The sequence below is a fragment of the Tupaia chinensis genome, unplaced genomic scaffold, assembly GCF_000334495.1.
Source record: "Tupaia chinensis unplaced genomic scaffold, TupChi_1.0 Scaffold000129_1, whole genome shotgun sequence".
Lineage (NCBI taxonomy): Eukaryota > Metazoa > Chordata > Mammalia > Scandentia > Tupaiidae > Tupaia > Tupaia belangeri.
Window position 1 is genome coordinate 769,713 of NW_006159598.1, and position 13,285 is coordinate 782,997.

General features: G+C 59.5%; 1 protein-coding gene across 1 annotated transcript; it reads right to left on the bottom strand.

Moving 5' to 3' along the window:
* Positions 1-3,114: 3,114 nt before the first annotated feature.
* KLK14 (kallikrein related peptidase 14) lies at positions 3,115-7,094 on the bottom strand. Its single transcript, XM_006144672.1, has 5 exons — positions 7,055-7,094; positions 5,808-5,979; positions 4,078-4,331; positions 3,601-3,737; positions 3,115-3,267 (listed from the first exon to the last, which is right to left on the bottom strand). Exons 1-5 carry the CDS (start codon positions 7,092-7,094, stop codon positions 3,115-3,117), a joined length of 756 nt encoding a protein of 251 aa, XP_006144734.1.
* Positions 7,095-13,285: the final 6,191 nt, after the last annotated feature.

A 13,285-nucleotide genomic window follows, 5' to 3' on the forward strand; every position in this document is an offset into this window, starting at 1 on the left:
CCACACCGCAGTTCCTTCTCCATTCTCCTCTTGGGATCTTGGGCACGCACGCACACACGCTTGGCGTGAGTTTTAAGCCACTGGGTCCGGGACATGAACCGCCGTCGACTACGTGAGAATCCAGTGACATAACCATTACGCTAACTGCTGGTCCCTGGCATGAGTTTTTTTAAGCCACCGGGTCCGGGACACGAACCGCGGTCGACCACATGGGAGTCCAGCGACATAGCCATTACGCTAACTGCTGGTCCCTCAGGTAGAGCTTTTACAGTTGTATATTGGTAAAGGTTTAACGATGGCTCTCTGAATTTAAAATAAATAAATAAATACGCATTTATCTGTAGAGTTTGCCATTTTCCATGATGTCAGCACTGAACTGCTGGGGCTGGCAGGTGGCGTGGTGGTTAAGGGTGCGGGATTCTCATGTGGCTGACTGCAGTTTGAGTCCCAGACGGGAGGCTTGCTTTCTCACTTTCCTTCTCTCTCTCGCTCACTCTGTCCCTTTCTGGTCAAATTACAATAAATAAAGGAAGAAAGAGCTGAACTGCGAGTCTGGCTGATGTCAGGCTGCTACGGTGAAATTACTCACACACAGTGGGACGGGGTGTGCAGGCCCTCACTCTGACAGAGGTGATACGATAGACGCGGACGGTCTGGAAGTACAGAGATTAGTCGAAATAGCTAGGACCGAACGAGTTTTGAATATTTATGGGATTTTTTTTTTTTTGAGAGAGATTTTTCCTATAGGACGCATGTGCTCACCGGAGAGATGGAGAGAGACAGAGAGACAGAGAGCGAGAAATCACCCCAGTGGGGATGGCCACACCACAATCCCTTCTCCTACATTCTCCTCTTGGGATCTTGGGCACGCACGCACATGTGCCCAATGTGAATTTTAAGTCGCTGGGTCTGGGACTTGAACCACAATTGACTACGTGGGAGTCCAGCAACGCAGACATTACCCATTACACCATCTGCTGGGCCCATATTGATTGATTGATTTCTTTCTTTCTTTCTTTTTTGAGAAGGTTTTGCGTGCGCTCACCAGAAAGACAGAGAGACAGAGAGACAGAGAGACAGAGAGACAGAAAGCGAGAAAACATCCCCCGGGGGGATGGCTGCGCCGCAATCCCTTCTCCTCCATTCTCCTCTCGGGATCTTGGGCACACACGCACACACGCCCGGTATGAGTTCAAGCCACCGGGTCTGGGAATCGAACCGTGGCAGTCCAGCGACATAGCCATTACACCAACTGCTGGTCTCTTGATTTCATTTCTAAAACAAACATTTTTCTTAAGGTTTTTGCCATAAGGCATGTACACTTGCTGAAGAGAGACAGAGAGAGGGAAAGTGAGAAATCACCCCAAACAGGGATGGCCACACCACAATCCCTTCTCCTCCAGTCTTCTCTCAGGATTTTGGGCACACACACACACACACACATACACACACAGAGTGTGATTTTTCAAACAGCCGGGTTTGGGGCTTGAACCATGGTGAGCCACATGGGAGTCCATTGCCTTAACCACCATGCCAGTGGTTGACCCCCATCAAATAAATGTTTTAACTGTAGGTTCATGTCCTTTAATTTTTAATAATGGCTGTATTTAGCAACCGGCTCTCAAAATTCCTGAAAATTTGCCCGTCGGATCTTGCAAGCTGGTACGAGCTGGTTCTGACGCACACTAGGCCGGCTGCCCAGCCCGAGTTTATGGGCCTTTTTACTCCCAGGGACTCTGCTTTCCTGTTAAGTTAGGTTTATTGCTTCCTGCCCTGCTGGACGAGAAGCCCGGTGAGGACGACAGAGACTGGCTGCCGGGGCCCCAGTGCTTCCCCCGCAGCCAGCACGAGGCCGGCGCATGGCCGTCCGCAGCGGTCAGAAGCGAGAAGAGAACCAGGTCCCTAAGCCGACAGCATGTGACAACGCACGTTTTCCCAGGGCGTGGGGTGTTCTCAGGGCCATTCTCGTTAGGGTGGGGAGGAAGGGAGGGACCCGGCGCCAGGGCTGAAGCGTGGAAATATTAATAGGCAAAGACGAGAAGGCTTTGCCTCGACTTGAGCTCGAGAGCGTGATTAACTCAACTTTCCTCACCCGAGATCGCTTCAGGACCGCGAGCGCCTTTCTCTTTGCACGAGGCTCCAGGAAACGAGGCAGTCCCTGGCCCTGCACCGCAGCAGCCGCAGCAGCCGCGGAGAGGAGGCCGCAAGCTTGCGGTCCTGCTCCAGGTCACGCCTCAGGGCGGGGAGCTCCCCTCTGGACGCCAGGCACAGTGACGATGGGGACCGGGTGGGGACAGCAGACCCCGGGAAGCAACGTGCCCATTAGGCCCTGTAGGACTCTGGCTGCCCTGGGGCACGATGGAGCCCATGACCTTGTTTCTGGAATGAATGAAATAAACGGATGAATGAAGTCTGGGATGACGCCATTGCTATGGCTGCTATTTCCAGAGGCGTTTTATTTGCGTTTGTGTGTGAACCCCTAGAAAGCTCCCCAGGACTTGCCCTCCGGTGTGTCTCCATCTTGCTTCTCCGTGGTTGGCGATGCCGGCTGAGGCTGTCGGACGATGGGAGCGAACTGAGGGGAAGGGGCTGAGGATGCCGCCATTCGCTCCCTCCAGTCTGGGCTGACGCCGCTCGGCTAACCTGCTGGCGAGGCCCACGACCATGGTCACTGAGATCTCAAATTCGCCAAGGTAACTGCTTCATCGTCGCAGTGAGAAAGCGGGCAACGACTTTGGAGCCTGGCCTAGTAAGCCTGGTCTCTCTTTTGGGCCTTGTTGATGCTCTTGGGGACGTCAGCCAGGACGTCACTGTGACGTCACGGAAATGGCGGAAAGAGTCCATTCTTGCTATTATTTACGTGGTCCCTGGAGACAGGAAGAGTTTTGGAAATTAGCTTTTGTTGGACTCAGACATCCGCGAGACTTTCTGCTCCTGCCCCCTGAGTAACAGTGGGTGGGAGAAAGCCTGGAGCCACAGATCTGGGAGACAGATCAGAGCCCCGGGCTGGGGTCCTGGCTCTGAGGGGAGGGGTCTGAGCGGGGGACGTGGGGGCCTGGGCTCCTGGGCTCCTGGGCCCTGGTGGGGGGCAGCTGCCAGGCCAGTACGTGGAGGTCAGCTGCTCTGCATGGTGCTCTGGATCCAGCTGTGGTACATGCACAGGTTGGCGTAGACCCCAGGATAGCCAGGCCGGCCGCAGTGCTCCATCCCCCAGGACACGAGGCCCTGGAGCTGTCCTCTGCACACCAGGGGTCCCCCGGAGTCACCCTGAGGGGAAGGACAGAGATGCAGACTCAGTGGATGGACAGACAGGCAGAGAACCGGCCCGACCTGAGACCTTAGCCCTAGGTGTGTGGGGGTGTTCCTCCCTCTCACTGCTGCTGCTCAGATTCGCACCTCTGATCTTGGGGTCTCAGGGCCCCTCCCCGTCTCTGCTCTGGTCCTGAGGGCTCCATGTGTCCTTCGCTGCCCTGTTTCCACCTCAGGGATGGATTAGGGTCCCCAGAGGTCCCGTGGTTTCCCAAATGCCCATTGGTCCTGGATGGCTCCACACTCTGCCCGTGGACACTCGGCTCCCCCAGCGCCCACCCTGGGCCTCACCTGACAAGAGTCTTTCCCGCCTTGGGGGTCCCCCGCACAGACCATGCCGGCTGTGATGGCGCGGGGGTAGGCCCGCTGGCACTCCTGATCCGTGGAGATGTTGATGTTCACACACTGCAGACCTTTGGGGTACCTGACTGGGAGGGAGGGCATGAAGGGTTCCCCTCCAGCAAGACCCAGGCCCCGGCCCCAGCCCTCCTCCCTCGGACCCGGGGCCTGCCTCTGCCACAGCGGTCCTCACCGATGGGGCTGGATATGGCCCCCAGCCCTCCTCCCTCGGACCCTTGACCTCTGGGTTCTAACGGAGCCCTGGGTTAGGGTCTAGACCCAAGGCCCCCGAGGCTGTTTGTACTCTGTGCTTTATTTTCTGTACTCTGGAGTGAGCTCTGATCTGCAGGCCTAGGCTGGACTTCAGTTTCTGGCATCAGCTCTGACGCCTAGGCCCCAGGGACCCGCCTCTCCCACAGTGGTCCTCACCGATGGGGCTGGATATGGTCCCCCAGCCCGACACCAGGCAGGAGGTCCCAGGGCTGGCGCAGGACAGGGCCACCGTGATGGGCGTCACTGCCCTCCCCAGCCGGGCAGCCGGCTCCAGCTTCAGCAGCATCAGGTCGTTGTCGTGGGTCCCAGAGTTGTAGCGGGGGTGTGGCACCTGGCGAACCACACGCAGCACCTGCTCGGTGGCCTCCCGCCTCCTCAGGTTGTGCTTGCCCAGGGCCACCCGCAGGATCCTGGCCGGGGACCCCAAAGAGCGGCTCTCCTCTGGTCTGACCTGAGGCCCGGCCCAGCTCCAGCCCATCCCACCCGTGGGGACGCGCTCCCTTCTCACTGCAGACTGCGTGGGCTTAGGGTGAGGCCGGGCCTCCTGGGGGTGAGGGTCTGCTGAGGGTCTAGCTCTGGGCCGAGCAGTCTCCCCGCCAAGCCCCCCGGCTGACTGGCCCTCCTCTCTGGGGCTCTCCTCTCTGGTCTGGGTATGAGGTGGTGCTGGGGTTTCCTGGCTCAGCCCCAGGGTCTGTGCTGGGTTCTCTGGGTTCTGAGAAGACTGTTTATGGCTCGAGATTCCAGATTTGAGTGTTCTGGGCTGGGCTCCATCCTGGTTCTGCTGTGGACTCTAGATCCAGGCGTTTTTCAGAGGTTAGGATCAGAGTTCTAGGTCCTGTTCTGATTTCCAGATCCTGGTGAGAGCTTTTTCTTTTAGGTCAGGGTGAAGGTTCTGTACTAAGCAATGGATTACCCATGAGCTTTGGATTCCAGGCACTAGAGCACTCGCCAGAGAGACGGAGAGAGACAGAAAGTGAGAAACCACTCCCAGGGGAAACGGCCACACCGCAATCCCTTCTCCTCCATTCTCCTTCTGGGATTTTGGATATGCGTGCACACATGCCCGGCTGAGTTGTAAGCTGCAAGGTCCAGGACTTGAACTGCTGTTGACTATGTGGGAGTCCAGCCACATAACCATTATGCCGGCTGTTGGTCCCTAGCTCTGGGTACTTTACTGAGCTCTGGCTCCTGACCAGAGATTAGACACTGGTTTGAGCTCTGTGCTCTGGGTTCTAAACATCGGTCTGAACCCTATTCCAGCCTGGGTTGTTTCAGAGTGAATCACGGGTATACCCTGAGCTTCTGGTTCTAGACTTTGGCCTGAGCCCTTGACCTCTGGGTTCTAATGGAGCCCTGGGTTAGGGTCTAGACCCAAGGCCCCAGAGGCTGTTTGTACTCTGTGCTTTATTTTCTATACTCCGGAGTGAGCTCTGATCTGCAGGCCTAGGCTGGACTTCAGTTTCTGGCATTAGCTCTGACACCTAGGCCCCACGGGAGCGCGCGCCTGGGCCTGCAGCTTGCGTTCCAGCTGTGTGGGGTTCTGGATTTGCAGCCACACTACAGGTATGGAACTGAGCTCTGGGTTCTAGCAGCGTCTGGGTTTCTCAATGGACTGTGGCCCTGGATCCAATTCCCAATCTGGAATGGGCTAGTCTTGGTCTCTGGATGGCCTTTGGGTTATATGTTAAGTTCTAAACTGCCCTGGGAGTTCTAAGCTGCCAACCTGCTTTTGGGATCTAAACTGAATTCAAGATTCATGGCTGGCATGCAGGTCCTGAGCTGTGTCTTTGCTCTAGCCTGGTCTCTATGGACTCTGGTTCACAGATGGGCTCTGGGGCGCTTGACTCCGGGACTCGCTGGGCACGAGGACAGACGAGGGGACTCACGGGCGGGCGCAGTGAGCCGCGGTGATGGCCCACTGGTCCGACAGCAGGGCTGCTCCGCAGAAGAAGCGACGTGCAGGGCCTGCGAGCAGAGCCCCTTGCCACGGCTGGGAGTTCTGGACGCACGTGTAGCCGCCAATTATCTTGTTCTCATCCTCCTGGCTCTGGGCCACGGCTGGGATTAGACAGGGGTGCGGTGGAGTGGGGAAAGGAGAGCAGAAGCGCTCCACCTCCCAGCTCTGTAAGGTGTCCTGCCTTTTGGTTTAACCCCTCCACCGCCCCGTCTACCTGCCGTCCAGGGCCTTGATCCCAGGTGGCCTCAACACAACCAGGGTGCTGACACCCCCGGGCCATCTCATGGTCTCTATTACTTTGTCCCAGTCACCCCACCCTTGCTACATCCGTGACTCTTCCCTCTGTCGTGGACACTTTCAGTGGCTTCTCACAAGGCCACACTGCCGGTCAGTGCTTCCCCAACACAGTCGGGGGCTCCCTGCCTCTTCCCAACCCTCCCACTCATTGGGGCCCCAGATCCACAATCTCCCCCAGGATCCACATCTCCCCAGGATCCATTATGTTCCCCCAAGATCCACTATCTCACCCCAGGATCCACCATCTCCCCTGGGATCCATCATCTGCCCCAGGATCCATCATCTCCCCCGGGATCCACTATCTCCCCCGGGATCCACCATCTCCCCCAGGATCCACTATCTCCCCCGGGATCCACTATCTCCCCTGGGATCCATGATCTCCTCTGAGATCCACTATCTCCCCTGGGATCCACTATCTCCCCGGGATCCACCATCTCCCCAGGATTCACCATCTCCCCCAGGATCCACTATCTCCTCCGGCCAAGCACTGCACCCACCACTGCCACGAAGCCAGTGCCGGTCCTCATCCGCCTCTACTCTAACGACAAACCATCTTCCCCGGGGCGTTTCCTCCCCGTGGCCGTTTCCTCCCCGTGGCCGTCCTTTCTGACAGACCTCTCAGGAACTCGGGGTTCTCCACAGTTGCGTACCTACTCCTCCCCACTCCTGCAGCCTCCTGCGGCCACGCGGCTCCCTGCCCCGCAACCCTCTGGTACGCCACGGCTCAGAACTCGGGTCTCCAGCAGGGCCCTCAGCCTCGACCCCCAAATGACTCCCTGCTCTTTCTCCCCGGACCATGAGCATTCGGGGCTGCAAGACCCTTCCTCATCTCTCGGCGTCTCCGGGGGACCCCTTGTCTCACACCCACCGCGCTCTTACCCACGGCCAGGACTTGAAGTGCCGTCAGCAGAAAGAACATCGTGGAGGCTGGGCACCGGGTTCCGGCAAATGCAGGGACAGTGAGAGACCAGGGGTCTGGGAAGTAGAGACGGCCACTCACGCAGAGACCAAGACCCTCAGAGACATGGAGACAGGGCAGAGAGCTACAGGCCAGAGGTCGCGAGGGCGGGGCCTGGCGGCTCCTTGGGAGACAGGCAGGAGGCTGCGGAGCAGGGCTGCGGTCTGGCCCAGGACGGCCTGTGCATGAAGGGAGCAGGGTGGAGTCTCTGCCCTCGTCATGCCACGGCAGCCTTTTATCCCTGGTCCGGGGCGCTCACCCCAGGATCCACCATCTCCCCTGGGATCCATCATCTGCCCCAGGATCCATCATCTCCCCCGGGATCCACTATCTCCCCCGGGATCCACCATCTCCCCCAGGATCCACTATCTCACCCCAGGATCCACCATCTCCCCTGGGATCCATCATCTGCCCCAGGATCCATCATCTCCCCCGGGATCCACTATCTCCCCCGGGATCCACCATCTCCCCCAGGATCCACTATCTCACCCCAGGATCCACCATCTCCCCTGGGATCCATCATCTGCCCCAGGATCCATCATCTCCCCCGGGATCCACTATCTCCCCCGGGATCCACCATCTCCCCCAGGATCCACTATCTCACCCCAGGATCCACCATCTCCCCTGGGATCCATCATCTGCCCCAGGATCCATCATCTCCCCCGGGATCCACTATCTCCCCCGGGATCCACCATCTCCCCCAGGATCCACTATCTCACCCCAGGATCCACCATCTCCCCTGGGATCCATCATCTGCCCCAGGATCCATCATCTCCCCCGGGATCCACTATCTCCCCCGGGATCCACCATCTCCCCCAGGATCCACTATCTCACCCCAGGATCCACCATCTCCCCTGGGATCCATCATCTGCCCCAGGATCCATCATCTCCCCCGGGATCCACTATCTCCCCCGGGATCCACCATCTCCCCCAGGATCCACTATCTCACCCCAGGATCCACCATCTCCCCTGGGATCCATCATCTGCCCCAGGATCCATCATCTCCCCCGGGATCCACTATCTCCCCCGGGATCCACCATCTCCCCCAGGATCCACTATCTCACCCCAGGATCCACCATCTCCCCTGGGATCCATCATCTGCCCCAGGATCCATCATCTCCCCCGGGATCCACTATCTCCCCCGGGATCCACCATCTCCCCCAGGATCCACTATCTCACCCCAGGATCCACCATCTCCCCTGGGATCCATCATCTGCCCCAGGATCCATCATCTCCCCCGGGATCCACTATCTCCCCCGGGATCCACCATCTCCCCCAGGATCCACTATCTCACCCCAGGATCCACCATCTCCCCTGGGATCCATCATCTGCCCCAGGATCCATCATCTCCCCCGGGATCCACTATCTCCCCCGGGATCCACCATCTCCCCCAGGATCCACTATCTCACCCCAGGATCCACCATCTCCCCTGGGATCCATCATCTGCCCCAGGATCCATCATCTCCCCCGGGATCCACTATCTCCCCCGGGATCCACCATCTCCCCCAGGATCCACTATCTCACCCCAGGATCCACCATCTCCCCTGGGATCCATCATCTGCCCCAGGATCCATCATCTCCCCCGGGATCCACTATCTCCCCCGGGATCCACCATCTCCCCCAGGATCCACTATCTCACCCCAGGATCCACCATCTCCCCTGGGATCCATCATCTGCCCCAGGATCCATCATCTCCCCCGGGATCCACTATCTCCCCCGGGATCCACCATCTCCCCCAGGATCCACTATCTCACCCCAGGATCCACCATCTCCCCTGGGATCCATCATCTGCCCCAGGATCCATCATCTCCCCCGGGATCCACTATCTCCCCCGGGATCCACCATCTCCCCCAGGATCCACTATCTCACCCCAGGATCCACCATCTCCCCTGGGATCCATCATCTGCCCCAGGATCCATCATCTCCCCCGGGATCCACTATCTCCCCCGGGATCCACCATCTCCCCCAGGATCCACTATCTCACCCCAGGATCCACCATCTCCCCTGGGATCCATCATCTGCCCCAGGATCCATCATCTCCCCCGGGATCCACTATCTCCCCCGGGATCCACCATCTCCCCCAGGATCCACTATCTCACCCCAGGATCCACCATCTCCCCTGGGATCCATCATCTGCCCCAGGATCCATCATCTCCCCCGGGATCCACTATCTCCCCCGGGATCCACCATCTCCCCCAGGATCCACTATCTCACCCCAGGATCCACCATCTCCCCTGGGATCCATCATCTGCCCCAGGATCCATCATCTCCCCCGGGATCCACTATCTCCCCCGGGATCCACCATCTCCCCCAGGATCCACTATCTCACCCCAGGATCCACCATCTCCCCTGGGATCCATCATCTGCCCCAGGATCCATCATCTCCCCCGGGATCCACTATCTCCCCCGGGATCCACCATCTCCCCCAGGATCCACTATCTCACCCCAGGATCCACCATCTCCCCTGGGATCCATCATCTGCCCCAGGATCCATCATCTCCCCCGGGATCCACTATCTCCCCCGGGATCCACCATCTCCCCCAGGATCCACTATCTCACCCCAGGATCCACCATCTCCCCTGGGATCCATCATCTGCCCCAGGATCCATCATCTCCCCCGGGATCCACTATCTCCCCCGGGATCCACCATCTCCCCCAGGATCCACTATCTCACCCCAGGATCCACCATCTCCCCTGGGATCCATCATCTGCCCCAGGATCCATCATCTCCCCCGGGATCCACTATCTCCCCCGGGATCCACCATCTCCCCCAGGATCCACTATCTCACCCCAGGATCCACCATCTCCCCTGGGATCCATCATCTGCCCCAGGATCCATCATCTCCCCCGGGATCCACTATCTCCCCCGGGATCCACCATCTCCCCCAGGATCCACTATCTCACCCCAGGATCCACCATCTCCCCTGGGATCCATCATCTGCCCCAGGATCCATCATCTCCCCCGGGATCCACTATCTCCCCCGGGATCCACCATCTCCCCCAGGATCCACTATCTCACCCCAGGATCCACCATCTCCCCTGGGATCCATCATCTGCCCCAGGATCCATCATCTCCCCCGGGATCCACTATCTCCCCCGGGATCCACCATCTCCCCCAGGATCCACTATCTCACCCCAGGATCCACCATCTCCCCTGGGATCCATCATCTGCCCCAGGATCCATCATCTCCCCCGGGATCCACTATCTCCCCCGGGATCCACCATCTCCCCCAGGATCCACTATCTCACCCCAGGATCCACCATCTCCCCTGGGATCCATCATCTGCCCCAGGATCCATCATCTCCCCCGGGATCCACTATCTCCCCCGGGATCCACCATCTCCCCCAGGATCCACTATCTCCCCTGGGATCCACCATCTGCCTCAGGATCCACCATCTCCCCCAGGATCCACTATCTCCCCCGGGATCCACTATCTCCCCTGGGATCCATGATCTCCTCTGAGATCCACTATCTCCCCTGGGATCCACTATCTCCCCGGGATCCACCATCTCCCCAGGATTCACCATCTCCCCCAGGATCCACTATCTCCTCCGGCCAAGCACTGCACCCACCACTGCCACGAAGCCAGTGCCGGTCCTCATCCGCCTCTACTCTAACGACAAACCATCTTCCCCGGGGCGTTTCCTCCCCGTGGCCGTTTCCTCCCCGTGGCCGTCCTTTCTGACAGACCTCTCAGGAACTCGGGGTTCTCCACAGTTGCGTACCTACTCCTCCCCACTCCTGCAGCCTCCTGCGGCCACGCGGCTCCCTGCCCCGCAACCCTCTGGTACGCCACGGCTCAGAACTCGGGTCTCCAGCAGGGCCCTCAGCCTCGACCCCCAAATGACTCCCTGCTCTTTCTCCCCGGACCATGAGCATTCGGGGCTGCAAGACCCTTCCTCATCTCTCGGCGTCTCCGGGGGACCCCTTGTCTCACACCCACCGCGCTCTTACCCACGGCCAGGACTTGAAGTGCCGTCAGCAGAAAGAACATCGTGGAGGCTGGGCACCGGGTTCCGGCAAATGCAGGGACAGTGAGAGACCAGGGGTCTGGGAAGTAGAGACGGCCACTCACGCAGAGACCAAGACCCTCAGAGACATGGAGACAGGGCAGAGAGCTACAGGCCAGAGGTCGCGAGGGCGGGGCCTGGCGGCTCCTTGGGAGACAGGCAGGAGGCTGCGGAGCAGGGCTGCGGTCTGGCCCAGGACGGCCTGTGCATGAAGGGAGCAGGGTGGAGTCTCTGCCCTCGTCATGCCACGGCAGCCTTTTATCCCTGGTCCGGGCAGGCCCTGCCCCACCGCCACGCTTCTTCTGACTTTTTTTTATTGCCTACTTCCCATTCCAGGACTCCCTGGTCCATCCCCTCCCTCTCCTTTCTGGCCAGAGAAGCAGCCGCAATTGCTAATGAGAACCTGCCCTGCAAAGGTGTTATAATCTGGAAGGAATCCGGGAGTGGGACCCCGGGCAGGGGAGGAATCCCAGTGGACCGTGGTGGAGTAACGAAATCAGGGTGGGGGGCTCTGAGGCGTTGGGAGCGGCCGAGAGGGAGGGACAGGCTCCCAGAGAGGCCACCGAGGAGAGAGCTGGCAAGTGGGAGTGAGAAACTACGCAGGCGGAAACCCAGAGAAAGGGTCAGACATGCAGACTGGGGGACACTCCTCGGAGCAGAGGGCCCCGGGGAGGCCAAGGAAGAGGAGGAGGCGAAGGGAGGGAGGGAAAGGGCAGAGAGAGAAGGGAGGCAGAGATGTGGGGAGAGATGGACAGGGAACAGGATGACAGGAGGAAGAAAGCCGCGACAGGACAGAGCAGGCTCAGAGGAAGGACAGGCAGACGCTGTCCTCGTCCCCACAGGCACACACACGTGCGGAAGGGCCGCTGGGGCGGGTGTTCGGAGACAAGGCAGGGGAGAAGCCGGTGCCCAAGGGGAGAAGGAGGGGGAGGGAGCCTCACGGGTGAATGGAAGTGGGAGGCAGGAGCGGTGGGCACCAAGCGGGCGACTGGGGAGCAGGGAGGAGAGGTGGGGTGCACGCAGCCAGGCAGGGCAGGACGGGGCAGGAAGCGCCTGGCACCCCGCAGTCTGCTTTCTCATTGGGGCCTGAGAGGAGGCGAGCAGGCGTCCTGGTAGTGGGGAGGAGGGCCAGTGCCAGGACCGGGCCCCCCAGCTCGGGCTCTGCAGGAGTGTGGGTGGAAAAGGGAGACAGAGGCCAGAGACTGGGGAGGGACAGAGACCCAGAGAGATAGGAGAGATGGAGTGGGGGTGATGGGAAGGGCTCTAGCTCACCTGCCATGGGTCCCTGGGGTTGGGGGTTCCAGTCTAACCTGGGGGCCTGCAGCCCTCATCCCCTCCCCCAGCCTCTGGGTCCTGGCAGCCCTGGGCAGGGCCCCAGTGACTCAGGAACTGCCCCCCTGCCCTCTCCTTGCTTGCCCACCTCGTGACTCCCGGCCACTTCCTCCCAGCCTGCACCCACCCTGCAGCCTCCTCTCGCTGTCCCCTAGGGCTGGTGTCGAGCCAGGTCTGTGTGCGGACTCACCACCTGTGCACCTGTGAGGCCGTGCACCTGCTCCCCCTGGGTGCAGGCCTGCTTCTCAGAGCTAGCGCTGCTAACCGTGGGCCCGCCATGCTGCCTGAAGGTGGCGGCTTCGGAGGGTCTCCCTGGAGGCCTCTGCCTTGGCGCAGGCTCTGGCAAGCCAGGAGGGCAAGATGCACAAAGGGAAGAACCCCTTTGAAGAGAGAGTTCTCTGGGAATGCAGGCAAGAGGGCGGCTTGGGAGCTGCTCCATGGTGAAGGATTAGTTTTATAATTTTGTTTTTCTTTTTTAAGAATTATCTTATTTATTTTTAATTTGATCAGAGAGAGGCAGAGCAAGAGTGAGACAGACAGAAAGAGAAGGAAAGTGAGAAAGCGAGCCACCAGCTTCAGGACTTGAACTGTGGTCAACCATGTGGGAATCCAGCATCCTTAACCACTACGCCACCTGCTGGCCCCAGCTCTAAACATTTTTTAAAAATTATTTATTTATCGGGAACCAGCAGTTAGCGTAATGGCTATGTCGCTGGACTCCCACATAGTCGACCGTGGTTCGCGTCCCGGACCCGGTGGCTTAAAACTCATGCCGGGCGCGTGTGCGTGCGTGCCCAAGATCCCGAGAG